At 55.2% G+C, this 23,533-nt stretch overlaps 1 protein-coding gene across 1 annotated transcript in view; it reads left to right on the forward strand.

Annotated features, from left to right (window-relative positions):
- AP2A1 (adaptor related protein complex 2 subunit alpha 1) overlaps nucleotides 1-23,527 on the forward strand; it is a gene marked incomplete at its 3' end in the record, with an annotated part of 29,028 nt that extends 5,501 nt beyond the window's left edge. Inside the window, exons 2-16 of the mRNA XM_081807269.1 lie at nucleotides 7,662-7,730; nucleotides 7,926-8,068; nucleotides 8,222-8,415; nucleotides 15,093-15,222; nucleotides 15,652-15,753; nucleotides 17,163-17,271; nucleotides 20,447-20,597; nucleotides 20,726-20,851; nucleotides 20,936-21,104; nucleotides 21,236-21,373; nucleotides 21,548-21,730; nucleotides 22,223-22,320; nucleotides 22,554-22,785; nucleotides 22,893-23,060; nucleotides 23,141-23,527. Of these exons, the coding sequence (XP_081663395.1) occupies nucleotides 7,662-7,730; nucleotides 7,926-8,068; nucleotides 8,222-8,415; nucleotides 15,093-15,222; nucleotides 15,652-15,753; nucleotides 17,163-17,271; nucleotides 20,447-20,597; nucleotides 20,726-20,851; nucleotides 20,936-21,104; nucleotides 21,236-21,373; nucleotides 21,548-21,730; nucleotides 22,223-22,320; nucleotides 22,554-22,785; nucleotides 22,893-23,060; nucleotides 23,141-23,527 (2,399 nt within the window). The remainder of the gene's footprint in view (nucleotides 1-7,661; nucleotides 7,731-7,925; nucleotides 8,069-8,221; nucleotides 8,416-15,092; nucleotides 15,223-15,651; nucleotides 15,754-17,162; nucleotides 17,272-20,446; nucleotides 20,598-20,725; nucleotides 20,852-20,935; nucleotides 21,105-21,235; nucleotides 21,374-21,547; nucleotides 21,731-22,222; nucleotides 22,321-22,553; nucleotides 22,786-22,892; nucleotides 23,061-23,140) is intronic.
- Nucleotides 23,528-23,533: the final 6 nt, after the last annotated feature.

The raw sequence follows: 23,533 nt of genomic DNA on the forward strand, positions 1-23,533 counted from the left end.
CTGCTCAGCAGGGGGTCTGCTTCTCCCTCTGCCCTCTTCCCTCTCGTGCTCTCTGTCTCTCATTCTCTCTCTCTCAAATAAATAAATAAAATCTTTAAAAAAAAAAAAAAAAGACTGTAGAAGGAGGTGAAAGGCAGGCTTTGAGAAGGAGGGCAAGGAAGGGCAAATTCTGCAGATAAGGGGAAAGGTTTGGGCTGGGCCTAGCCTGAGGGCATGGTCCTGCGCTGTCTTGAGTGGGGAATCTGCTTCCTAATCACTTAATCTGACCGGGAGCTTCCAGGGCCCAGGCTGGGGCTGTCTGGTTGTCTCCTGTCTAGGGCCCCAGCTCCCCGCAGGCCTGAGGAGAGTTTGGGAGGGAGTGAACAGGAAGGGGGATGCTGGGTTGCCACAGTGCCCTGAGCTCCTCCGTTAGGGTACATCCTACTCCAAATTGTGACCCATTCCTTTTGTGACTTCTCCCCCAGGCCCGTGAGCACAGGCCCTGCTCTGATCCCTCCCTGGGTTCCCAGGTCTGCAGACAGTGGGACCTGGCCCACGGGAAACCTCAGGAGACGTTTGCTAGTTGAAAGAATAAGTGAATGAATGAATGAATGAGCAAACAAACCAGTCTTTATTGATGAGCACTGATTGAGTGCTAGACACTGCTCTAAGTAATGGGATTGCAACAGTGAACAAAAGTCCCTCTCAGTGGTGCTCATATTCTAAGGGGAAACGGATCAGTACACAAGTAAATATATAGTATTCAGATGTACAGACAGGTGGTGGGGGCGGGGGGGGGTGAGAGGAAATAAAGCAGGAAAGGGGTATGGGGACAAAGTTAGGGATAATGCTGTTCTATAAGCTGGTCAGAGAGTCTCTTGCTGAAAAGGTGACACTGGAGCAAAGAATCAAATTTGGTGGGTGAATTAGGCCTGCATAGATCTGGAGGAGGACATTCTTGGTAGCCTGTGCAAAGGCCCTGAGGCAGGACTGTGCTAGGAGGAATTCGAAGAGGAGGAGCAGGAAGAGGAGGCCACTGATGATGGGGAGGGTAGGAGTTGTGGTCAGAGAGGGAACTAGTGGATCTGTAGGGCCTGGAGGATGACAGTGAGGACGTCGCTTTTAGTCTGAGCCAGACGGGAGCCATGGAGGGATTTGGAGAACGGAAGGGACAGGATTCCTCTGGCCACTGTGGAGAGACCAAAAAGAATGAGTCTCACTTCAGTGGTTCCCCAACATTAGTGTGCCACTGGGGGCCTCCCACCCTGCCCCAGGCCCTGCACTTTAAGGAACGGGCTTTAGGTTGTGAGTATGCACTAGATCCTGATGATAGACAGCCCCAGGCCTGGCCTCACCCCCTTCTGTGTTATCTAGTGCATCGGCCCACAATCTGCATTCAGCACCTTTCCTGTGCCAGGACGATTCTGAACCATGGGGATGCCCCCTGGGAATGAAGCAGCCACCCATCGCTGCTCTGGGGGTGCTGCATTCTGACCGGAGGCCAGACGGGAGGGCTGACAAATCGGCATGTACACCCTTCCCTTAACCCTTAAGGTGGCAGGCCGCCGCTCAGGGATGGTCTTTGCAGCTGCGTTCATTTTGCAGCTGGTTGTTCCAGGAGCCTGTTCTCTCTCTCGGGTGGTGATGACTTTGATAGCACGAGTACCATCTAACCCAGCAAGCCGGATATGGAAGCTTAAATTTTCCAGTAGCCACATTACTGAAGTAAAACCGGTGAAATCAGTTTTCTTTTTTTTTTTTTTTTAAAGATTTTATTTATTTATTCATGAGAGAGAGAGAGAGAGAGAGGCAGAGGGAGAAGCAGACTCCCCGCAGAGCGGGAGCCCGATGCGGGACTCGATCCCAGTACTCCGGGATCATGACCTGAGCCGAAGGCAGACGCTTAACCATCTGAGCCACCCAGGCGCCCCGAAATCAGTTTTCATGTATTTTATTTACACCAGTACATTCACCGTGTTGTTTGAATGTGTAATCAATATTTTCAGAATTATTCATGAGACAGTTTATGTGCCTTTCTCAGTGAGGCCACATTTTCATTGGAAACGCTTGCTCTGTATTTAAGAGTTCGCAAACTTAAAGAGTTAAAAAAGTAGATTCGCAAAGTACTTGGGTTGTTCCAAACATACCTTGCGGTGACTGAACTGAGAATTGGTTTTTAATTTTAAATTTATGGAGGATACAGATTTCATCCCTCAGCAGCACCAACCGTGTGTCAGGTGCCTAGTAGCCCCATGTGGCCCGTGGCTCCCGCATTGGGCAGTGCAGGGCCATCGTCTTCTGGATTTTATAGTGGTCCAGAGTTAATAGGCATCAGCTTCCAGAACTCTCTTTGAGTACTCTGGGCAGTTGGGACTCCTGTGGGAGACACAGCACGGGTTGGGGGGGGGGTGGTCCTAGAAGAGAGGAACATTTGTTACCTTGTACTGTAAACAGTAGCTGTTTCCCGGTAAGGTACTGGACCCCCTTACCTGCTACCTCCATAAAAGGATGTCAGTCCCTCCAGGGTGGAGGAACCTGGGGTTTTTAGGATGCCTTTGGTGGCAGAGACAGGCCCACCTGATGTTGCAGCTTAGGGCCCACGCAGAGAAGGCTTTATGTCCCCTCACTAGCGGAAGCCCTGAGGTAGGGCAGGTCCTTGCTCAGCCATTCCTTGCCCTAGCCCACAGCAAGCCCTCTTTTCTACCCACACGCTCCTCACAACCACAGCTACCAGCAGAAGAGGGGCCTGCAGCCTCCCATGGCTCCCCAGCCCTCTGAGAAAAACCAGAAGAGGTCTGGGCTTGCCTGCTGTGCTAGTCTCCGGGCCTTTGCACGGCCTGGAGCACATTTCCCCTTATTTCTGCTTGGTCCAGTGCCGCTCCGAATGTTGATCCTCAAATCCCGGGAGCTGTGTACCAGGAAGACTTCCTCCCCTGGTCTGATTCCAGCCTCCCAGCCCCCATCACATTTGCCTCTGTCAAAGTAGTTGCTTGTCCCTGTCAGCCTTCTTTCCAATCCAGGAGCTCCCCCAGTGCAGAGCTTGTGTGACTCATCCCTGAGCCTGGCCCAGGGAATGTTTGAGGATAAGAAATCCCTTTAAAATGCCCGGACATACTTGCATGCCTCCCGTGATGGTGAGCTCATCCCTCTATCGCTGGCTGGCCCTGAGTTCCTTCCATTAGCCCAGTTCTGTCCCAGCTGCCCTCAGCCCCTTTCTTCCATGTGTTATCCTCAGTAGCACCCATGTACTGTCTCTGGGCACCCAGGCTACTGCTTGCCTCTGGATCTCTGCAGAGACTGTGCCCTCTGCCGGGATGCCCTCCCTCAAGGCTGCAGCCTCTTCTCTTCTGGAGACCTGATGCTTTCTTCTCTCTGTGAATTCTTTTTTTTTTAAGATTATTTATTTATTTATATGAGAGAGCACAAGCAGGGGTTGGGGGGAGCGGCAGAGGGAGAGAGAAAAGCAGACTCCCCACTGAGCAGGGAACCCGACGCGGGACTCAATCCCAGGACCCTGCGACCATGACCTGAGCCGAAGGCAGACGCTTCACCGACTGAGCCACCCAGGAGCCCCTCTGAATTCTTTTTTTTTTTTTTTTAAGATTTTATTTATTTGACAGAGAGAGACACAGTGAGAGCAGGAACACAAGCAGGGGGAGCGGGAGAGGGAGAAGCAGGCTTCCCGCTGAGCAGGGAGCCCGATGTGGGGCTCGACCCCAGGACCCTGGGATCATGACCTGAGCCAAAGGCAGCCGCTTAACTGACTGAGCCACCCGGGTGCCCCTAATTAAAGACTCTTTAAAGACAAAATATACATACACATACATATATTCTCTAAATATTCCTTAAATTGTCCCTATCTGCTTGATATAGTCTTTTGCATAGCTGATTGCTTCTCTATGAACATATATTTATATGTGATTTCGTGTACAAGTATAATAATTTACATCTGTATATGTACGTATATGGAGATAGTATATGTATTAAAAAGCCCACAGATCCTAAGTGTCAGGCTTGATGAACTTCTCCTGACTGAACACAGTTGCAGAATCGGCCCCCCTGAGGCAGAAATGACATCCCCTCCTTGTGCACCCTCCCAGTCCCCTGTCCTCCCCGCCAAGGATAACTACACTCCATCATCCAACACCATAGGTTAGTTTGCCTGCATCTCGAAGCTTTTAATAGTGGTTTAAAAGAAGTCCAGAGAGTGCTCTAGCCTCAAATTCAGTTGCTGTTCAAATGTCTGTTTCTCTGCAATAAAGTTTAAGCAGGTGCTTTGTAATATGTGGTCCATTTATAATAGGGGATTTTTTTTGTCTGGTCCCTACCCAGCAGTTTTAAGGCGAACACTTGAAGCAGTTGTGGTCATCCTCAGGAATAGAACAGAGCGTGCACACTGGTTCCCAGGGCCCACCTTGCACCTTTGCCTGTCCCGGGCCGGCCCCCAGAGGGAGGCACTGCCATGTCCCATGTCCCAACCCCCACCCCATCCCACCCCCGCCACCACCCTCACCCAGGCTGTCCTCAGCAGTGTGGCTTCCTTCTGGCTGCCCTCACCCGGTGAACTGCTGCTAAACGCTCCTCACCTTTCGGAGCGCTCCTCAAATGTCCCCTCCTCCTGGCAGCCACCACCGAGGCCCCGGGTGGCCTGTCTCTGTGCATTTCACTCAGGTGTGGGGACAGGGCTCATTGCCTGTACCTTCTCAGGCCAGGAACCCCTGGGGGCAGATCAGAAGTTCCGGGGCGGCATGGGTTCTGGGTGCCCAGCGTCACCCCCACTCAGGCCTGGCCCACGGAGCTCGGGAAATGTGTCATTAATAAATGATCAGGTGGGCGCCTGGGTGGCTCAGTTGGTTAAGCGACTGCCTTCGGCTCAGGTCATGATCCTGGAGTCCCAGGATCGAGTCCCGCATCGGGCTCCCTGCTCGGCAGGGAGTCTGTTTCTCCCTCTGACCCTCCCCCCTCTCCTGCTCTCTCTCTCTCATTCTCTCTCTCAAATAAATAAATAAAATCTTAAAAATAAATAAATAAATAAATAATCAGGTGGCCTCTGGGGCCACACAGGCCAATTCAAGCTCATCCCTGAGGAACTGGCCCTTCCTGGCCTGGGTCCCAGAGACCCTCTCCCACCCTCATCCCCAGGTCCTCCACCCCCTTCCTGAGGATGGAGAGCTGGTCACTCTACACTTCTTAAGGCCCTTATTCACATCTTCATGCCTTTTCTGAGCTTGGCACTTGGTAGGCCCTTGGAACATGGAGTTGCTACCCAGAAAAGTGGCAAATGGTGGCCCTGCCCTCTAGGGGCTCCTTTTGTGGCCTGGGGGACAGGGGCAGACCCCGACACCCACAGCAGGTGCTCTGCTGGAGGGGACACAGGCCACGTGGGAGCCACACGTGTGGTTTTAACTTTAACCGTAGCCACACTGTTTGTAAACGGAGAAAGCAACTGGAAAACTTAATTTTACTCACATGTTTCCATAATCTGATACACCAAAATGTTGTCGTTTCGACACGTAATCAGTGTTTTTAAGTTTTCGATGAGATACTTTACGTTCTTTCTTTCTCCTCCTCGGTCTTCTAAATCCAGCGCGTCTTTGCCGCCTAAATCCCATCTCAGTTCGGAGCAGCCATATTTCAGGTGCTCAAGAGCTGCCTGGCTGGTGGCTGCTCTATTGGACAGTGCAGCCCAGGGCCCGCTTGGCACCGGTCAGGAGGTACTAATCAGAGGGGGCTTCCTGGAGGAGAAGCTTGTGGCAGCTTCCCTGGAAGTTGGGAGTTGGAGGTGAGGCAGGATCTCTAAAGACGAGGAGAGCTCATACCCTCGCCTGTTCGCTCATTTGTTCATTGCAACAGCCTCCCAGGTGCCTGGCCACATGCTTGGGGATGCGGGTGACACGGCCATGGGTCTGAGCAGGCCTCTGCCCTTCAGATGACCAGACATTTATTAAGCACTTGCTGTATGCCGGGCACTGTGGTAGAAGCTCCCTCGTGATGCTCATAATCTGAAGTGGGAGCCAAGGTTGGACAGTAAATCTAAATAAAATAGGTACAGGGTGTGAAATGTACCAGGGAGGACTTTTTTTTTCTTCTTCTAATGGTGGAAACAAGTATAAGGCACTGGCTTGAAAGAACTGGTCAGAAAAGGCCTCTCGGGGGCGCCTGGGTGGCTCAGTCGGTTAGGCGTCTGCCTTCGGCTCAGGTCATGATCCCGGGATCCTGGGATCGAGCCCCGCATCGGGCTCCCTGCTCGGCGGGAAGCCTGCTTCTCCCTCTCCCACTCCCCCTGCTTGTGTTCCCTCTCTCTCAAATAAATAAATAAAATCTTTAAAAAAAAAAAAAAAAAAGCCTCTCGGAGGAGGTGACAAGAGCTGAGACCCAAGTGACAAGGAGATGACCTGAGCGATGGGCCCAGGCGGAGGGTGCAGCCCCTACGGGACCCTCCCCGAGATAGGAAGGAACGTGGAGTGTCCACGGAGGCGGTGGAGGCCAGGGGGCCAGAACACACAGTAATGTAGGGAGGGGTGAGGGGGACATTGGTGGGGTGGCCAGGGCAGGGCCAGAGGGCTTGGTAGCCATGGGGTGGGCTCCCCCCACAACAGGGAGGCGGAGAGGTCAGAGAGGAGGCTGCTGCAGGGTTCTGGGTGAGGAGGTTTTGGTGATGGTCCCGGTGTTCTGAAGGTCAAGCCGAGGGGACATGGCGTCGGCCCGAGTGAGGGGGTGGAGCGCCCGGGGTTCTGTTTGGACAAGAGTGAGCCGGGCAAGGACGAGATGGTGAAGTCGGGCTCCAGTGGAAGTGGGGGGCGTGGGGAGGGACACAGCAAGCTGTGAGGGTGCCTGCGACCTAGTCACCGTCCAGTCAGATCGCCCTGACTTAGGTGTCTGGGCATCAAGGAGCACCAGGGGCCCAGGACCCGGCCCATGGGGTCAGGGAAATCCCTCTAGACTCATCCCTTAAGTGGATCTCGTCAGAAGTGTAGGAATGTCACAGATGAGTTCCGGGAGAGGTTGGCAGCCAGGAGATGGAAGAGGTGGGTCTGTGGGCCTGGTGGCCAAGGACTGAAGGATGGAAGGAGGGATCGGAAGAGAGGGGGCGAGCTCAGCACCCAAGGGTCTGGCCTGGCGACTTCATAACACTGGAGCAGGTCAGTGGGGATGTCGTAGGGGTGAGAGTCCTGGGGGACAGCTAGAAGGCATCTGAGCTCTTCCTTCCTTCCTTCCTTCCTTCCTCCCTCCCTCCCTCCCTTCCTTCCTCCCTCCCTTCCTCCCTCCCTCCCTCTCTCCTTTTCACCTTCCCTCCCTCCCTTGTCATGTATTTCTTGCCAGGCCAGTTCTGGGGGCTGGTGGTGGAGGCATAACCAGAGCTGTGGGTGGAGACAGGAGCTCCCAGGGCCAGTACAGTTCAGGGACCAGAGTGAGAGGAGGAAGGAGGGAGCAAGTCAGGGATCACCTCACAGTGTGTGCCAGCCATCTCTGGGTTGGAAAGACCGATGAGCCATGGTTCTCACCTCTGTGAAGCTCCCAGCTAGAGATGGGGCCCACGCTTGGCCTCAGCCCCAGGGCCCAGGGCCCAAGGGTGGATGGAGTGTGCCCTTCCAGCTGGGAGAGGCCTTGCCAAGGAAAGAGAGCACAGGTAGTTCAACTGTCTGGGACCCTCATCACCTGCCCTGCCTTCTCCTCCCCAGGTAAGAGCAAAGAGGCAGAGATTAAGAGAATCAACAAGGAACTGGCCAATATCCGCTCTAAGTTCAAAGGTAGGCTGGAGGCCTAGAGTCCTGGGTCTGAGGGAGGAGGGGCTGGGGGCCTGGACCCCTGGGTCTAAAGGAGGAGGGGCTGGAGGCAGGACTCCTGAGTCTGAGGGAGGAGGGGTTGGGAACTGGGATACTTGAGACTTACAGGTATGATCCTTCCTCATTCTGTCTCCCCTTTCCTCCTTCCTCTGGCTCTAGGGGACAAAGCCTTGGATGGCTACAGTAAGAAAAAATATGTGTGTAAACTGCTGTTCATCTTCCTGCTTGGCCACGACATTGACTTTGGGCACATGGAGGCCGTGAACCTGCTCAGCTCCAACAAGTACACGGAGAAGCAGATAGTGAGTCTGGGGAGGAAGGGCTGGGGGCCTGGACTCCTGGGTCTGAGGGAGGATGGGGCTGGAAGTACAGACTCCAGGGTGGGAGGATTGGGGCCTACGATCCATTAACCACAAGCCTCCCAGCGCCCCCTCCCCCCCCGCCTTCTCACCCAGGGTTACCTCTTCATCTCGGTTCTGGTGAACTCAAACTCCGAGCTGATCCGGCTCATCAACAACGCCATCAAGAACGACCTGGCCAGCCGCAACCCGACCTTCATGTGCCTGGCCCTTCACTGCATCGCCAACGTGGGCAGCCGTGAGATGGGCGAGGCCTTTGCCGCTGACATCCCACGCATCCTGGTGGCTGGGTGAGGCACTGGGGACCCAGGTGGGGTGGGGTTTGGAATGGAATAGACAAGGCCCAGCCAAGTGCAAGGGTCAGAAGATTGCGTCACCTGCCCAAGGTCTCTAGCCAGGACGTGGGGATAATACGGGGCTTAGATTCTGTTGGCAGCCCAATGGTTCTCTCTCCTCACTGAGCCGACTCAGTGGTGTGACGCAGCCCCCCAACAGATCCAATGGGGGGTCTGTCGGATTAACTGACCTTGAAGATCTAGTATAAAAGAGGTGATAACCGTAAGTTCTGTTGGCAACAGCCCTCTGGAACTTCTGCATCTCGAGTCATTCACTCAAACATTTGTTGAGCCTCTGTTGTGTGCAGAGTGTTGTGCTGATTGCCAGGAATATAGTCATGACCAGAAATGGACATGGTCATCGTCTTCCCAAGCATTCATGGTCCAGAGTGGGAAATAAACATTGACTGAATAATTGCAGGGTGAAATGTACAGTTCCTCTTGGAACCATGACGTGGGGCACAGGAGCCCATAAGGACATTTAGTTAGAATCCTGACCTAGTCTGGGGGATCAGGGAGAGCTTCCAAGAGGAAGTGGCATCAGGCTGAGACCTGGTGAGGAGGAGTTGTTGGCTGTGGAGAGGGCAAAGGCATGGAAGGCACTGGGGTCAGCCTGTGTGATCATCCTGAGGCAGGGGGGGTCATTCGTCAAATATTTTTTGAGTACCTGCAATGTGCTGGGCCCTCTCATGGGTTTGGGGAGGCAGGAAAGAGAAGCAAGGACTATTGTGCCCACCCTCCGGAAGCTTACACCTTACAGGAAGCTTACATGAGAAGATACCCAAAGAGCAAACATATACATAAAAAGTAAGATGAGTTCAGATAGGGCGCCTGGGTGGCTCAGATGGTTAGGCGTGTGCCTTCAGCTCAGGTCATGATCCCGGGGTCCTGGGATCGAGTCCCGCATCGGGCTCTCTGCTCCTTGGGAGCCTGCTTCTCCCTCTGCCTCTCTCTCTCTCTCTGTCTCTCATGAATAAAAAAAAAAAAAAAAAAAAGATGAGTTCAGATAGTAATAAATGCGATGAAGAAAACAAAACTGGGTAGTGGGGGGCAACGGGGTGAGAGGCGGTAGAAGCTACTTAGATACACTCATCAGGGAGGGTCTCTCCGAGAAGGTGACTTGTAATTAAGACTGGAATGATGAGAAGATAGTTGTTTTAAAATGTTGGGGAGTGTCCCAAGCAAAAGGAGCAACAAGTGCAAAGGCCCTGAGGCATGAGCTTTCTATATTCAAGGAACCAAGAGATACTCTCTGTGGCTGGAGGGCAGTGAACAAGAGACAGAGTAAGGAGAGTTTGGATTTTATTCTAGTTGAAATGGGAGGAGTTGGTGTATTTTAAGTAGGCATGTGACATGATTGGCTTTGTATTTTTATTTATTTTTATTTTTTATTTTTTAAAGATTTTATTTATTTATTTGACACAGAGAAAGAGACAACAAGAGAGGGAACACAAGCAGGGAGAGTGGGAGAGGGAGAAGCAGGCTCCCCGCCAAGCAGGGAGCCCGATGCGGGACTCGATCCCAGGACCCTGGGATCATGACCTGAGCTGAAGGCTTAACGACTGAGCCACCCAGGCGCCCCTGGCTTTGTATTTTTAAAAGATCACTCAGCTTGGTATGGGAGAAAGTACGACATATTTCTGGCAACATGGTGGACTCGATTCCTGACTAATGCTCTCGCTGAAACCTAACAATATAGGATAAAAGAGGAAAGGAACTATTCTTCAATGTATTCATGAGCTAGTGAGAGAATTAGGAGCACACAGGCCGCAAGCTAAGAGGGGCCTGGCACCTGGGGAGATGGGCAGAGGGCCAAAGCCAGATTTTGCTTAGAGGGTGAACCCAGATATTTGTCTGGGGGCCCTGCAGCGTCTGGGAACAGGATACAAAGCTCGTCTGAGGAGAGGCTCCAGAAACCACACTTCAAAGTGAGGGTGACCTAGAAATAAATCCCCTTGGGGACTATAAGCAAAATTACCCGTTTCAAACCTTGGCACAGAGCAGCCCACACACTGGTTTTCAGCCTGATTTTTCCCTACCTGGGTTATCTACAAATTCTTAAGCCAAACTTTAGTTGAAAGTGATTTAGGCTAGAGTAGCCCGGCGCCTGACAGAAGCAAGCAGGCCTTTTCTGGAGAAGCCTGCCTTCACCGCAGACGGAGCTCTAAGTCACATGAGTAACGCCCAGTCAGAAATCACTAAACACAGGCCGCACGGCACCATGAGGGAGAACCAGCAGAAAGGGACTGAAAGTAACAGCTGAATTGGAATATTCATATAAAATGCGAAATAAATATGTTTAATATGTTTCAGTAACTGAGAAAACAATTTAAAAATAGAAGCGTAAGCAGATTTGAAAAAGAAATGGAGAAATTTATTTAAGCGGTTTGGCTTAGCAGCAGGATAGACAGAGCCAAAGCAGAATTAGTAAACAGGAGGTAGAACTGAAGAAAGTAATCAGAATGCAGCCCAGAGAAACAGAGATGGAACATTCCAAGAGAGATTAAGAGTCATGGGAAGATGGAGAAGGTCTAACATAACACTATTTAGAGCATTAGAGGGACGCCTGGCTGGCTCAGGAGGTAGAACGTGCGACTCTTGATCTCAGGGTCGTGAGTTCAAGTCCCATGTTAGGTGCAGGGATTACTCAAAAAACTTTAGAGCTCTAGGAAGAGAGAATATGACAGAGGCGTTGTTTGAACGGATAACGCCTGAGAATGAAAGAGGCTGATCCTCAGAATCAAGTAGCTCAGGCAGAACTGGAGACTGGGGTGGGGATGGCGACAGAGAGACCACTGAGACGTCCACTGCCGTCCAGGTCAGAGCTGACGGGGGCTGGGGCCAGGGGTGTAGCCGTAGAGGTCGTCGCTGGGTACGTTCCAGGACAGAAGCCGACGGGACGGATTACAGGGGGTGGGAAAGCAAGAGAGGGTGAGCTCGAATGGGTGGATGACGAAGCCTGGGGAGAAGCAGGGAAGTGAGAGGCAGGCCCTGAGCCGGGTTTGGCAGCGCTGGATGTGAGGTGCCTGATGGACATCTGGGCAGAAACGTCCAGTAGGTGGCTGGACGGCAGGGAGCTGGGGCCGCAGAGGGAGTGTGGGAGAGACGGGCACAGAGTGCTAAAAATAGAACTTGAGCCACACACACCTTCCACGGTTCTGGTCGCCACATCAGACAAAGTAAAAACAAACAGGTGAACCTTCTTTTAATATTTTAATTTAACCCGGTCCACCTAAAATATTTTCATTTTGACACTGGATCAACGTGAAAATTGTCCGATAATTGTCCATGTCATCACCACACGTGAGCGTAACGTACACACACGTCTCTCAGTTTGGATTGGCCTCGCGTCCCGTGTCCATTAGCCACGTGTGGCTGGGGCCACCATACAGGACAGCATGGGATGGATGGTCATAAAGCCGCAGCCGGATGAAGTCCCTCGGGGAAGACATGAGAAGGGATGAGAAGTGACCTAAGGCTAAGCCCCAGGGTGACCCAGTGTGTCCAGGTCTGGCCAGGGAGATGGGAGGGAAATGCAGAGTGGGCTGTGGCTCGGAAGCCGAAGAAACTCCGAGGACGGAGTGGTCAGTCGTGGCAAAACTGCGGCCACCCTGAGCGGGGAGAAGCCAAGAAGGAGGCCAGTATGACAGACTCATCTGAGCAGAGGTGACACCCAGTTTCACACCAGGGAATGGATGCTGAGGTCTGGGCCAGGCTGGGGTTGTCTGAGCGCTCTGCGGGCCTCTCTCGACACCCGAAACTTGGCCTTGACTGTGACTGGGGCACAGAGCAATATATTTTTTTAGGTAGATTTTTTTTTTTAATTATGATAAAATTCACATAACATCAAGTTCGCTGTGTCAACAGTTTACAGTGTACAATTCAGTGGTCTTTTTTTTTTTTTTTAAAGATTTTATTTATTTATTTGAGAGAGAGAGAATGAGAGAGGGCACATGAGAGGGGGGAGGGTCAGAGGGAGAAGCAGACTCCCTGCCGAGCAGGGAGCCCGATGCGGGACTCGATCCCGGGACTCCAGGATCATGACCTGAGCCGAAGGCAGTCGCCTAACCAACTGAGCCACCCAGGCCCCCACAATTCAGTGGTCTTTAGTATATTCACATTGTTGTGTGGCCACTACCACTAATCACCCCAAAAAGAAGCCCGGAACTCCTTAGTAGCTCACGCCCATTGCCTTTCCCTCTAGCTCCAGACAGCCACTCATCTGCTTTGTGTTTCGTTGGTTTTGCCTATTCTGGACATTTCAGATAAATGGAAGCATGCGATACGTGGCCTTTTGTGTCTGGCTTTTCACTCGGCATAACGTTTTCGAGGTTCTTCCATGTTGTATGCAGCTGTACTTCTGTCCTTTTTTATGGCCCGGTAATAATATTCTGCTGTCTGGAGGAACTGTGTTTTAGTTATCCATTCATCAAAAAGGTTCCTTTTGACTCTTGTGAATAATGTACAAATACATTGTGTGAACTTTGTTTTCAGTTCTTATGGGTAGATGCCTGTGCGCGGAATTGCTGGGTCATGTGGTATCACAGCTTTTTTTTTTTCTTTAAAGAAAGTTAACAGTTGAATTCCCCTGTCACGTCCCCTACATCATCTCCATCTTCCGCTCCCTCCCTGTGCCCTGCATTCGATGGTCATTATTCCCACGTACCTCCCTGTCCTTTTATCCTGGGCACACACCCCTGCGTTCCGTAGTTTCAAGCTTTACCTAAATAGTTGCACAGTCTCTGGTTAAGTTAACCAAGGTGATAAATAGCCCTTATTCCTCCATTTGGTGTACCGTGGGCGTTTCCTTACCCATAGCTGGAGGTGATGGTAGGGATCACCTCCCTCGAGGGCTGGAGAAACACCTAGAACAGAGCATGGCCCGGGGTCAGGGCTCTTGCCGTGAGCTGTGACGATGGTGAAGACCATTAAGCAGCACCATTCCACTGGTCTCAGACAGACCTTCCACTGGTTTTGGTTTTAAGTTGATGACGGTCAGTCAGCAAACGTTCTCGTGCTGTCACCTTCAACACGCACGCGTGCCCGCCCCCAGGGTGGGTGTCCAGGAGCAGCCTCGCTGGGCTTGGTCCGCATCACTCCCAGCCGCACGCCGACCCGGGGTGGCCCCGCTCCTCTTCTGAGGGCCTGTCCCCGTGTCTCCTCGAGGGCAGCTGTATCCGAGGCCCGGCTGGCGGAAAAACAACGCTGCCTTGTCGCCATTCCTGTTTCTCCTGCACATCCAGCGAAATGGCTTTTCACCTGGCCTTTGACTTGTGGAGGTCCCTCCTCCTGGGACTTACTTCTGTGTCCTTTGCCCAGGCTTCGGTTGGGTCCTCTCCAGGAAACCCTTGACCTGGAGGCCGCAGCCTGGGCGGTCAGGACAGCTCCCCGCGCCCCCTCCGTGTCCGAGGCCATGCCAGCTTCCGGTCCACGGTGTCCTTTCTTCACCCCCCAAATCCTCCTGAGGAGGAAACTGCCCATTGGAGAGAGTCAGTGTCTCCCCACCGGAAGCATGCTCTGCCAGTCAGGTCCTCAAGCACGCGCGTCTGGCCCCGGTTCCTTGGTTTTTTTTTGTTGTTGTTTTTGTTTTATTTTATTTTATTTATTTGAGAGAGAGAGAGAATGAAAGACAGAGAGCATGAGAGGGGGAGGATCAGAGGGAGAAGCAGACTCCCCGCCGAGCAGGGAGCCCGATGCGGGACTCGATCCCGGGACTCCAGGATCATGACCTGAGCCGAAGGCAGTCGCTTAACCAACTGAGCCACCCAGGCGCCCCAGGTTCCTTGGTTTTTCGTGAAGAGATCAATGAGTTCGTCCCGGAGGGTGCCTGGCTCACTGCTGGTACATTTCCTGCTGTCACCCCAGTGTTGGCGCTTCCCTGCTCGTCACCGGCAGCGGCTCCGTGTTCCCCCCCGGGTAAAAGCAGGATCGTCGCCATGGCCCTCGATGCCCGGCATGGTCTGGCCCCCTGTCCCCCTGTCCGATCTCCCGGCTTCTCCCCTCCACTGCTCGCTCACTCACGGCAGCCACACACAGGCCCACGGCCGCCTCGGGGCCTCCACACAGGCTGTGCCCTCTCCCTGGGATGTGCCGGGCAGAGATTTTTGGGGTTTTCTCATTAAGCTCAGTTTTCCATTCACCTGCCACCTCATCAGAGAGGCCTTCTTGCAAAACAGCGTGCCCGGCCTGCTCTCATTGGCGCCATAGCCCTGACGCCGGGCAGGGTCTGGTGTGTGTGCTGGGGTACGAGCCGCCTGGCTAGAAGGTAAGCTCTGTGAGGACAGACGTTTGGACCAGTCTGTGCGCCCCTGTCTCCACAGTGCCTCCAGCAGAGCCTGCTGCCCAGAGGCGCTCAGGAAAGTGTTGGTAAATGAATGAAGGTGCACAGGCAGGCTTGACACTCTGCGTAGTTCTGCCAGTGACCCCAAGGTTACTGAGATGGAACCCATTTTGCAGATGAAAAAAACTGAGGCTTGGTGGGTGATGAGGGCAGCACCAGATTGGATCCCTGGTCCCTCCGGCTCTCTCCACCTGCTGCTAGCCGCCCTTCCTGGGAGGAGCGGTAGAGGAGGGAAGGTCTGTGTGGGGCTGGGGTCGCGCTGACCTCCCCCCACCCAATTGTGTCCCCACAGGGACAGCATGGACAGCGTGAAACAGAGCGCAGCCCTGTGCCTACTACGGCTGTACAAGGCCTCACCCGACTTAGTGCCCATGGGCGAGTGGACGGCCCGGGTGGTGCACCTGCTCAACGACCAGCACATGGTGAGCCCTGGGCCTGGCGCCTGGAGACCCTGGGCTCCTGCCTCCCAGAGCCACCCCCACCAAATCACCCAGAGACCCTTCTGCCTTGGACGCTCATGTGGAAGCCCGGGGAGTGTCCCACCCCCGCCCTGATTCCCACCTGGATGCCCAGGGCCCCCCACCTCTGTCCCTGCCTTTACTCAGGCACCTAGAGATCTTGGACCAGTGTCCTGAGTACCTGTCACCCACCCAAGTATCCAGAAACCCCCATGTCCTTCCCCGATTAACCCCCCCCCCCCCCCCAGCTGTCCAGGGATCTTGTCCATTGTCCCCAACACCCATCACCCACCCAGCCCTTGAGTCTCTGCTTTCAGATCCACAGCCTGGACACTTGTCGCCAGGCTGACCCTCCCCCCACAGCCCTGACCTGCCACTTGTCTGCCTCTGCAGGGTGTGGTCACGGCGGCTGTCAGTCTCATCACCTGTCTCTGCAAGAAGAACCCGGACGACTTCAAGACGTGCATCTCCCTGGCTGTGTCTCGCCTGAGCCGGGTGGGTGTGGTCTTGTCGTGGGCTGTGGGAGGTGGCCCTGGCATCTCTGTCCCCTGGAACGACTCCCTGGTCCCCCTCACTCTCCCTCAGAGGCAGCCCCACACGGTGGTTATGAACTCAGCCTCTGAGCTGGGCTCATCCTGGCTCTGCCACTTCCTGGCTATGTGGCCCCAGACAAGTGGCTTCACTTCTCTGGGCCTCACTGACCCCATCTGTTCAATGGGGACAATACCAGTGCCCAGCTCACAGCGTAGCTGCTGGCAATCAGTCTGTACAATGTCAGTATGGGCCTGGGTGTCGTGAGCACCCAACAGGTGAGAGGGGCTGTCCTGATCTCTTCCCCCTTACCTCACTGTCTCTTGCTTCCTCCTGCGTTCCCTGCTGTTCCTCCTGCGCCTCTTAAACCTTTCCCTTCCTGTCCTTCCTTCTGCTCCTCTTACCACCTTTGCCCCTGGGAACAAACCCTCAGGCCACCTGTGTTCCAGGCTCTGGGGACACAGATGAGTCAGACCCGAGCCCTCCAGGAGCTCCTTGTCCTGTTCGGGGGTGGGGAGGGAGATGCGGCAGGGCAGGCCGACTGGCAAAGCTTTTCATAAAAGGGGTGATCTGGGCTGTCACGGAGGTAGTACAGGGCATTGTAGACCCCAAAGGAGGTACTTACCCCAGCCTGGAAGTCTAGGAAGGCTTCCTGGGAGAGGTAATCCCTGGATGGAGACTCGGAGTGAGTATAAACACTTCTTGGGCGGGTCAGAAGAGGCCTGGATTCGCAAGCAAAGAGAACAAACACACCAGCTCATTCAGTCGCTTTGTCATCCATTCACCATACATCTGAATGCTCCCGCGTGCCGGGCTGGTTGGGGAGACACGGACAGGGACACTGGGGGCCGGCACACGCCATCGTGGCCATGGTACATGGGAATGCTTCCTGGAGGAGGGATTTCCCAGCTTCAGCAGGAGTTTTCCATAAGGAAAAAAGTCCTGCACTCTTCCTGCTAAGTCCCCACATCTTCCCCGAACCTTTCTTATGTCTGATCTTGTATTAGGCCTGGGAACCCAGAAAAGGGTCAGAGCCAATTCCTAACCCCTGAGCTGCTTCCAGCCGTGGGGGACCGCTACAGGGACACAAGTCTGCAGTGAGCTGGTGTGATCTATGTTCTGTGGAGGAGCCCAGAGCATTGCGAGGCTCCTGTTTGGAGTAAGGGGCTCACAGAAGGGACTCGGTTGGCAGAGACTTCGCCTCCTGACGGCAGCATTGCATGGAAAAGGTTGCTCGCTGTGTGCTCCAGGCCTCCTCACTCCCCTCCCTGGGCCTCAGATTCCTGCACCCACTTCGGAAGACAGTGTGGCTCTGCCCTGCCCCTGCCCTGTGCCCTTCCCTGTCCATGCCTCACCCCCTCTTCCGCCCCCAGATTGTCTCGTCGGCCTCCACTGACCTCCAGGACTACACCTACTACTTCGTCCCGGCGCCCTGGCTGTCGGTGAAACTCCTGCGACTGTTACAGTGCTACCCACCGCCAGGTACCGCCGAGCCCGCCCAGGCTGGGGCCTGGGGCCTGTCAGGGTTTCTGTGAGGCTGTAGGTGTTGGGGGGCAGCCCAAAGAATCGGACAGATCATCGTGCCTCGTGGATCTGCTGTGGGCCAGGGTCCCTGTGAAGCCACGCTTTTGTTTGCTCCAGCCCTGTAACATAGGGACTCTTGTCACGCCTGCCTTATGGGTGACAAAAGCAAGGCTGGGGGAGGGGAGGTCCTTGCCCAGGGTCCCCGAGATCCCCAGCAGATCAAGGGATGATTCCAGGCTGTGCTGTTTGAATGAGCATAGCTCTGTGCGAGATTTTCATGACCTTATTGCTCAAGGTCACAGCGATCGTGGGGATGGTGAGCCTAGCGTGAGCCAGGTAACGCACAGGGGTGTCTGTGCCCTCCGACAGGGCTAGTGAGGGGGAGCCATCCCTGCAATATGCAGACAGGGAGCCTGAGGCTTGGAGATGAGACGTCACGTTTCCAGGCCCAGGCAGCGACTAAGACAGAGCCTGATGCCAGCATCTGGATCCAAGTCCCTCCCTCCACCCCATAGGCCCTGGCTCCCCCTGAGCTCCCATTTCCTCAGCTGTCTGACCTCATAGAGCAGTTTGGAGGGACCCCGTGCTGAGGTGCTCAGCACACAGTAGGTGACTGATAAACCAGCTCCCTTCAGTTCAGCCAGGGCACCGAGCACCTGCTGTGGTCAGGGCCTGCGGTGTGGCCCTGAGTGTTCACATGCAGCTGTGCACGAGCACGTGCGTGCGCACACGTGCGTATCTATGAACGCATGACTGCGTGTGCACGTGTGTGTGCGCGTGCACACACTAATTGACTGTATAATGGAAGTGACACCAGAGGCCCTCCCAGCCCGTGAAAGCCAGTGGTGAATTTTGTCACGTGGCCTTGGGAAAGCCTTGTTCCCCTTCTGGGCCCTTCTCACCCTGTAGGGAAGAGCTCGGGCACATCTCTAAGCTCACTTCCATCGCAGGAGTCCCGCCTCATCATTTGGGGTTGTGCCCAGAGCGGGCACCTCGCCTACTCTCACCCTCTGCGTCATCGGAATTACAGCCGTGGCCCTGAGCAAACAGTGCTGGCCCAGCGAGGCCATCTCCGATTTATCTACGAGAAATTTTTCCGATGCCGTATTATGAAAAGTTCTCCAACGTCCAGACAAGTCGAGCGCACCCATCATCCAGACTTCACATTTTGCTGTGCATGCGTGCTCTCAGTTTGCTCTTTTTTTCCTGAAGTATTTAAAAATGAGTTAGAGACATCATGATGTTTTTACCTTTGAATATCTTGTTGCACATTTCTAAAAACTGTGGGCGCTTTTATTCACAGCAGCAATTCTGTGGTCATGCTTGAAGCTCACAACAGCTCCCCAGTGGTCTCAAAGACCCACTGTGGATTTTCCTAATTAGCCCCATAATACTCACAGGCTGTTCAGACTGGGATCCAATCAAGATACAAGTATTTTTTTAATTTTTTTTTTTAAGATTTATTTACTTATTTTAGAGGGAGCAGGGGGAGGGGCAGAGGGAGAGAGAGAAGCTGACTCCCTGCAGAGTGTGGACCCCAGTGCAGGGCTCGATCTCATGACCCTGAGACCATGACCTGAGCTGAAATCAAGAGTCAAACGCCTAACCAACTGAGCCATCCAGGCGCCCCTCAAGATACAAGTATTGAGGGAGGCTTGGCTGGCTCAGTCAGTGGAGCACCCGTCTCTTGATCTCAGGGTCATGGGTTCGATCCCCACATTGGGCACAGAGATTACTTAAAAATAAAAATTAAAGAAAAAAAAGAAGAAGAAAAAGATACAAGTGTCGAATTTAATTATTTCTCATAAAGCTCTGTCTTAATCTGGAAGAATTGCCCCTTTATTCTGTGCCATTGGCTTTCACCCACCTTTTTTTTTTTTTTTTAAAAGATTTTATTTATTTGACAGAGAGAGACACAGCGAGAGAGGGAACACAAGCAGGGGGAGTGGGAGTGGGAGAAGCAGGCTTCCGGCTGAGCAGGGAGCCCGATGCGGGGCTCGATCCCAGGACCCTGGGATCATGACCTGAGCCGAAGGCAGACGCTTAACGACTGAGCCCCCCAGGCGCCCTTCACCCCACCTTTTTATCATGAAAAATTTCAAACAGATCACTTGCAAGAACAGTGTCATGAACACGCAAGGCCCCTGAGACCCAGCGGAGACCATGAACGCTGCTCTTGGCGCCCCAGTTGGCTTGCTGTCTCAAACACACACTTACTTGCTCACTTACTTGACATAAGTTGCAGACATCATAATGCTCCGCCTGCCCAAAATACACCCACACACATTTCATGAGACCCAAGAACACTGCACAAAGCCACAGTGCCCTTGTCACACCTGAGAAGATTCAAGATCACAGTGTCAGCTGCTGTCCAGGCACCATCCACACCCTGCCCACTGTCCAAGCTTTATTTGTATGGCGTAAACAAAATACAGTACAATTGAGGGCCACGACTTAGATTTCATTATGTCTTTGTCCGTTTTGGGGGTCTGGAATAGTCCTCCCACCCCACCCCCCCATCCCACTACCTGTTTTTGAAGAAACCGGGACAGTTTGGCGTTGCAAGGGTGTCCCGCATTCTGGATTTGGCTCAGAGCTGCCTTGTGTCCTGTAGTTCATCCCTCTACCCCGAGAGCCGCCTGATACATCCGGGTGTGACATTTTCCTCTAGAACACTTGACAGCCGTTCTATGCACATGGTGTTACCTCGCACCCCACGGAATGGCAGTTATTGGTGTTGGTGTGAGCCCCTGGTTGGCGTGTATCTGTCTCAGGTGCTCAGACTGCTGCTCGGGGAGACCCCGGTTTCACAGCGTCTCTGGGGAAGGTTTCTTTGCTCTGTGAGAAACCTAAAGGGTATCAGTGCTGCAGAAGGGGAAACTGAGGCTCACAGGTGGGAGTCAGCGCCGAGCAGGACAAGAGCCGAGGTCTGGAGTGTTCTCTTCTGTTGGCCCGCTGCCACCTCCCCCAGTCACCTAGAGACCGAGGACGAGCTTGAAGGATCAGAGACCCCAGCCCACAGCTGCAGGGCCCACACTTCCTGTGGAAGATGAGAGCCCTGGGGTGGCCCCTTGCCCCGCACATGGGCAGGGCTGACAGAGCTTATCCTGGAACATGCCCTCCATTTCCCCAGAGGATGCTGCCGTGAAGGGGCGGCTGGTGGAGTGTCTGGAGACCGTGCTCAACAAGGCCCAGGAGCCCCCCAAGTCCAAGAAGGTCCAGCACTCCAATGCCAAGAATGCCATCCTCTTCGAGACCATCAGCCTCATCATCCACTACGACAGGTGCCTGCCTGGGGGGCTGGGGGCCCAGGGGCCCGGGGGCCTGGACTCCTACGTCCTAGGATAATAGTGCTGGGAATTGTGACTTCGAGATAGGAGGATGATGAAGCTGTGAATTGTTACCTCCCCAGAGTGGTGCTGGACCCCTCCTGGAAAAAGCAGAATTCCCGACTCTCTTCATTTGGGCCCAACGGCCCAGATGTCTGGGTCGCCAGGAGTGGTCATGATGGGAACGGAGGGCAAGAGTTAAGACTCAGGTCCTGAAGGTGATGTGGGATGGGTCAGCTGGGCCCATGTCCTCCACCTTCTCACGTCCCCCCGTTTCTGCTTCTTGTTGGCAGTGAGCCCAACCTCCTGGTGCGGGCCTGTAACCAGCTGGGCCAGTTCCTGCAGCACCGGGAGACCAACCTGCGCTACCTGGCCCTGGAGAGTATGTGCACGCTGGCCAGCTCCGAGTTCTCCCATGAGGCGGTCAAGACCCACATCGACACCGTCATCAACGCTCTCAAGGTACGCCACGTTGGAGCCTGCCCCAGGCCACGCCCTGCACGCTGGCCTGTGTCTCTGCTCCCTCAGAGAGGTGCAGGGCTCAGAGGCCATTGCAGAGCCTAGAACATACCGCACCTGCTCTCCTCCCTCAGACGGAGCGGGACGTCAGTGTGCGACAGCGGGCCGCTGACCTCCTCTATGCCATGTGTGACCGGAGCAACGCCAAGCAGATCGTGTCAGAAATGCTGCGGTACCTGGAGACGGCGGACTATGCCATCCGTGAAGAGATTGTAAGTTCCGGGAGGGGCTGAGCACCTGGACTTCTGGATCTCAGGGAGGAGGGGCTGGGGGCTGAGCCTCCTGGGGTCTCCGGATGGGGACAGTGGTGAGGCCAGACCTGGTTATTCCACAGTTTGACTGTCGTGTGCACACACTCATACCTGTCCTCCCTCCCTGGCTGGCAGGTGCTGAAGGTGGCCATCCTGGCCGAGAAGTACGCAGTAGACTATAGCTGGTACGTGGACACCATCCTCAACCTCATCCGCATTGCGGGCGACTACGTGAGTGAGGAGGTGTGGTACCGTGTGCTGCAGATCGTCACCAACCGTGATGACGTCCAGGGCTACGCTGCCAAGACCGTCTTTGAGGTCAGCACCCCCGCCTCACCCCCACTTCACCCCTACAGTGGGACAGTGAGGCAGAGCAAGGACAGCTGGGGCTGTGGGGCCAGCCCGCCGTGGCCACCGTCCTGCTCCCACCTCCTCAGAGCGGTGCCTTTGGGCCACCAAGGGACCTGGGCGCCGGGTCCTCACAGGCCAACGTGAGGGTCAGCGGGCCGTGGGTGTGGGCCATCCAGTGCGTAGCCATCGATCTGCATGTCCCAGTGGTTTCCCACTCCTCCAGCCCCAGGAAAGGGGGCCCGTGCCACCGATTTTACCACCTGTGTGAGCAGAGGCCAGTCACTTAACTGGTCCGTGCCTCAGTTTCCCCACCTATTATTCCACCCACATCATAGCGTTCGTGAGTTCCACAAGTTAATGGGCGTCACGGGCTTAGCCCTGCACCTGGCACCCCTGAGCAATCCTAAGTCAGGGCACACCGCTCCCGGCTGCCCTCACCCGCCCTGTCCCTGCCTCCAGGCGCTCCAGGCCCCCGCCTGCCATGAGAACATGGTGAAGGTCGGCGGCTACATCCTCGGGGAGTTTGGGAATCTGATTGCTGGGGACCCCCGCTCCAGGTGAGGCGGTAAACACATGCACTTCTGAGGGGTGCGGGGCTGGTGGTGATGGGGCCCCCGGGGATCCTCTCAGCCCCTCGCACAACCATCCGGTGGTTGCAAGACAACCCAGCTCCCAGGAGCCTCTGGGACAGAGCGCTGCAATGGCCACCGCCCTGGGTGGCCTCTGCTGGGACGGCACCCCCGGGAGGAGGCAGGGGAGCCACGTGCTGACTCCCCTCCGCCCTCCCCAGCCCCCCAGTGCAGTTCTCTCTGCTGCACTCCAAGTTCCACCTCTGCAGCGTGGCCACCCGGGCCCTGCTGCTGTCCACCTACATCAAGTTCATCAACCTCTTCCCGGAGACCAAGGCCACCATCCAGGGCGTGCTGCGGGCTGGCTCCCAGCTGCGCAACGCTGACGTGGAGCTGCAGCAGCGCGCCGTCGAGTACCTCACGCTCAGCTCGGTGGCCAGCACGGATGTCCTGGTCAGCGCCGCGGCCCCCGCGTGCCCCTCCCCCACCCCTGCGCCTTGGCTGCCCTCTCCCCTGCCACCGAGCTGCCCCCGACCTGCTCTCGCCCTCTGACCCCACAGGCCACGGTGCTGGAGGAGATGCCGCCCTTCCCGGAGCGGGAGTCGTCCATCCTGGCCAAGCTGAAACGCAAGAAGGGGCCCGGGGCTGGCAGCGCCCTGGATGATGGCCGGAGGGACCCCAGCAGCAATGACATCAATGGGGGCGTGGAGCCCACCCCTAGCACTGTGGTGAGTCCCAGGGGCCGGGCCATCGGGGCTGGGGCCGCCGGGCGCTATCCCTTCTCACCTCCCCCTGCACCTCCCTGCAGTCGACGCCCTCACCCTCTGCCGACCTCCTGGGGCTGCGGGCAGCCCCTCCCCCAGCCGCACCCCCAGCGACCTCGGGTGCAGGGAACCTCCTGGTGGACGTCTTCTCCGACGGCCCGGCTGCCCAGCCCAGCCTGGGGCCCACCCCCGAGGAGGCCTTCCTCAGGTACCGCCGGCCCGGGCCCCCGGGCTGCCCCTTTTCCGTCTGCCCCCTCACAGCCCCCTCCTCCCTCCCTGTCCCTGTGCCTCTGTCGCCGTGGCTGCCACTTCCCCCGGCCTCCTCTCTCCCTCTGGCCACTCTGGACTCTTGGCTGACCCTGGCCACCCTGTGTCGTCCTTCCCCCTTCGCCATGTCTCAGCCTGCTCTTCCTTCTCTCTTTCCCTCCTCCCTCTTT

This window comes from Leptonychotes weddellii, chromosome 16 (genome assembly GCF_054177405.1).
Source record: "Leptonychotes weddellii isolate Sample4059 chromosome 16, ASM5417740v2, whole genome shotgun sequence".
Classification (NCBI taxonomy): domain Eukaryota; kingdom Metazoa; phylum Chordata; class Mammalia; order Carnivora; family Phocidae; genus Leptonychotes; species Leptonychotes weddellii.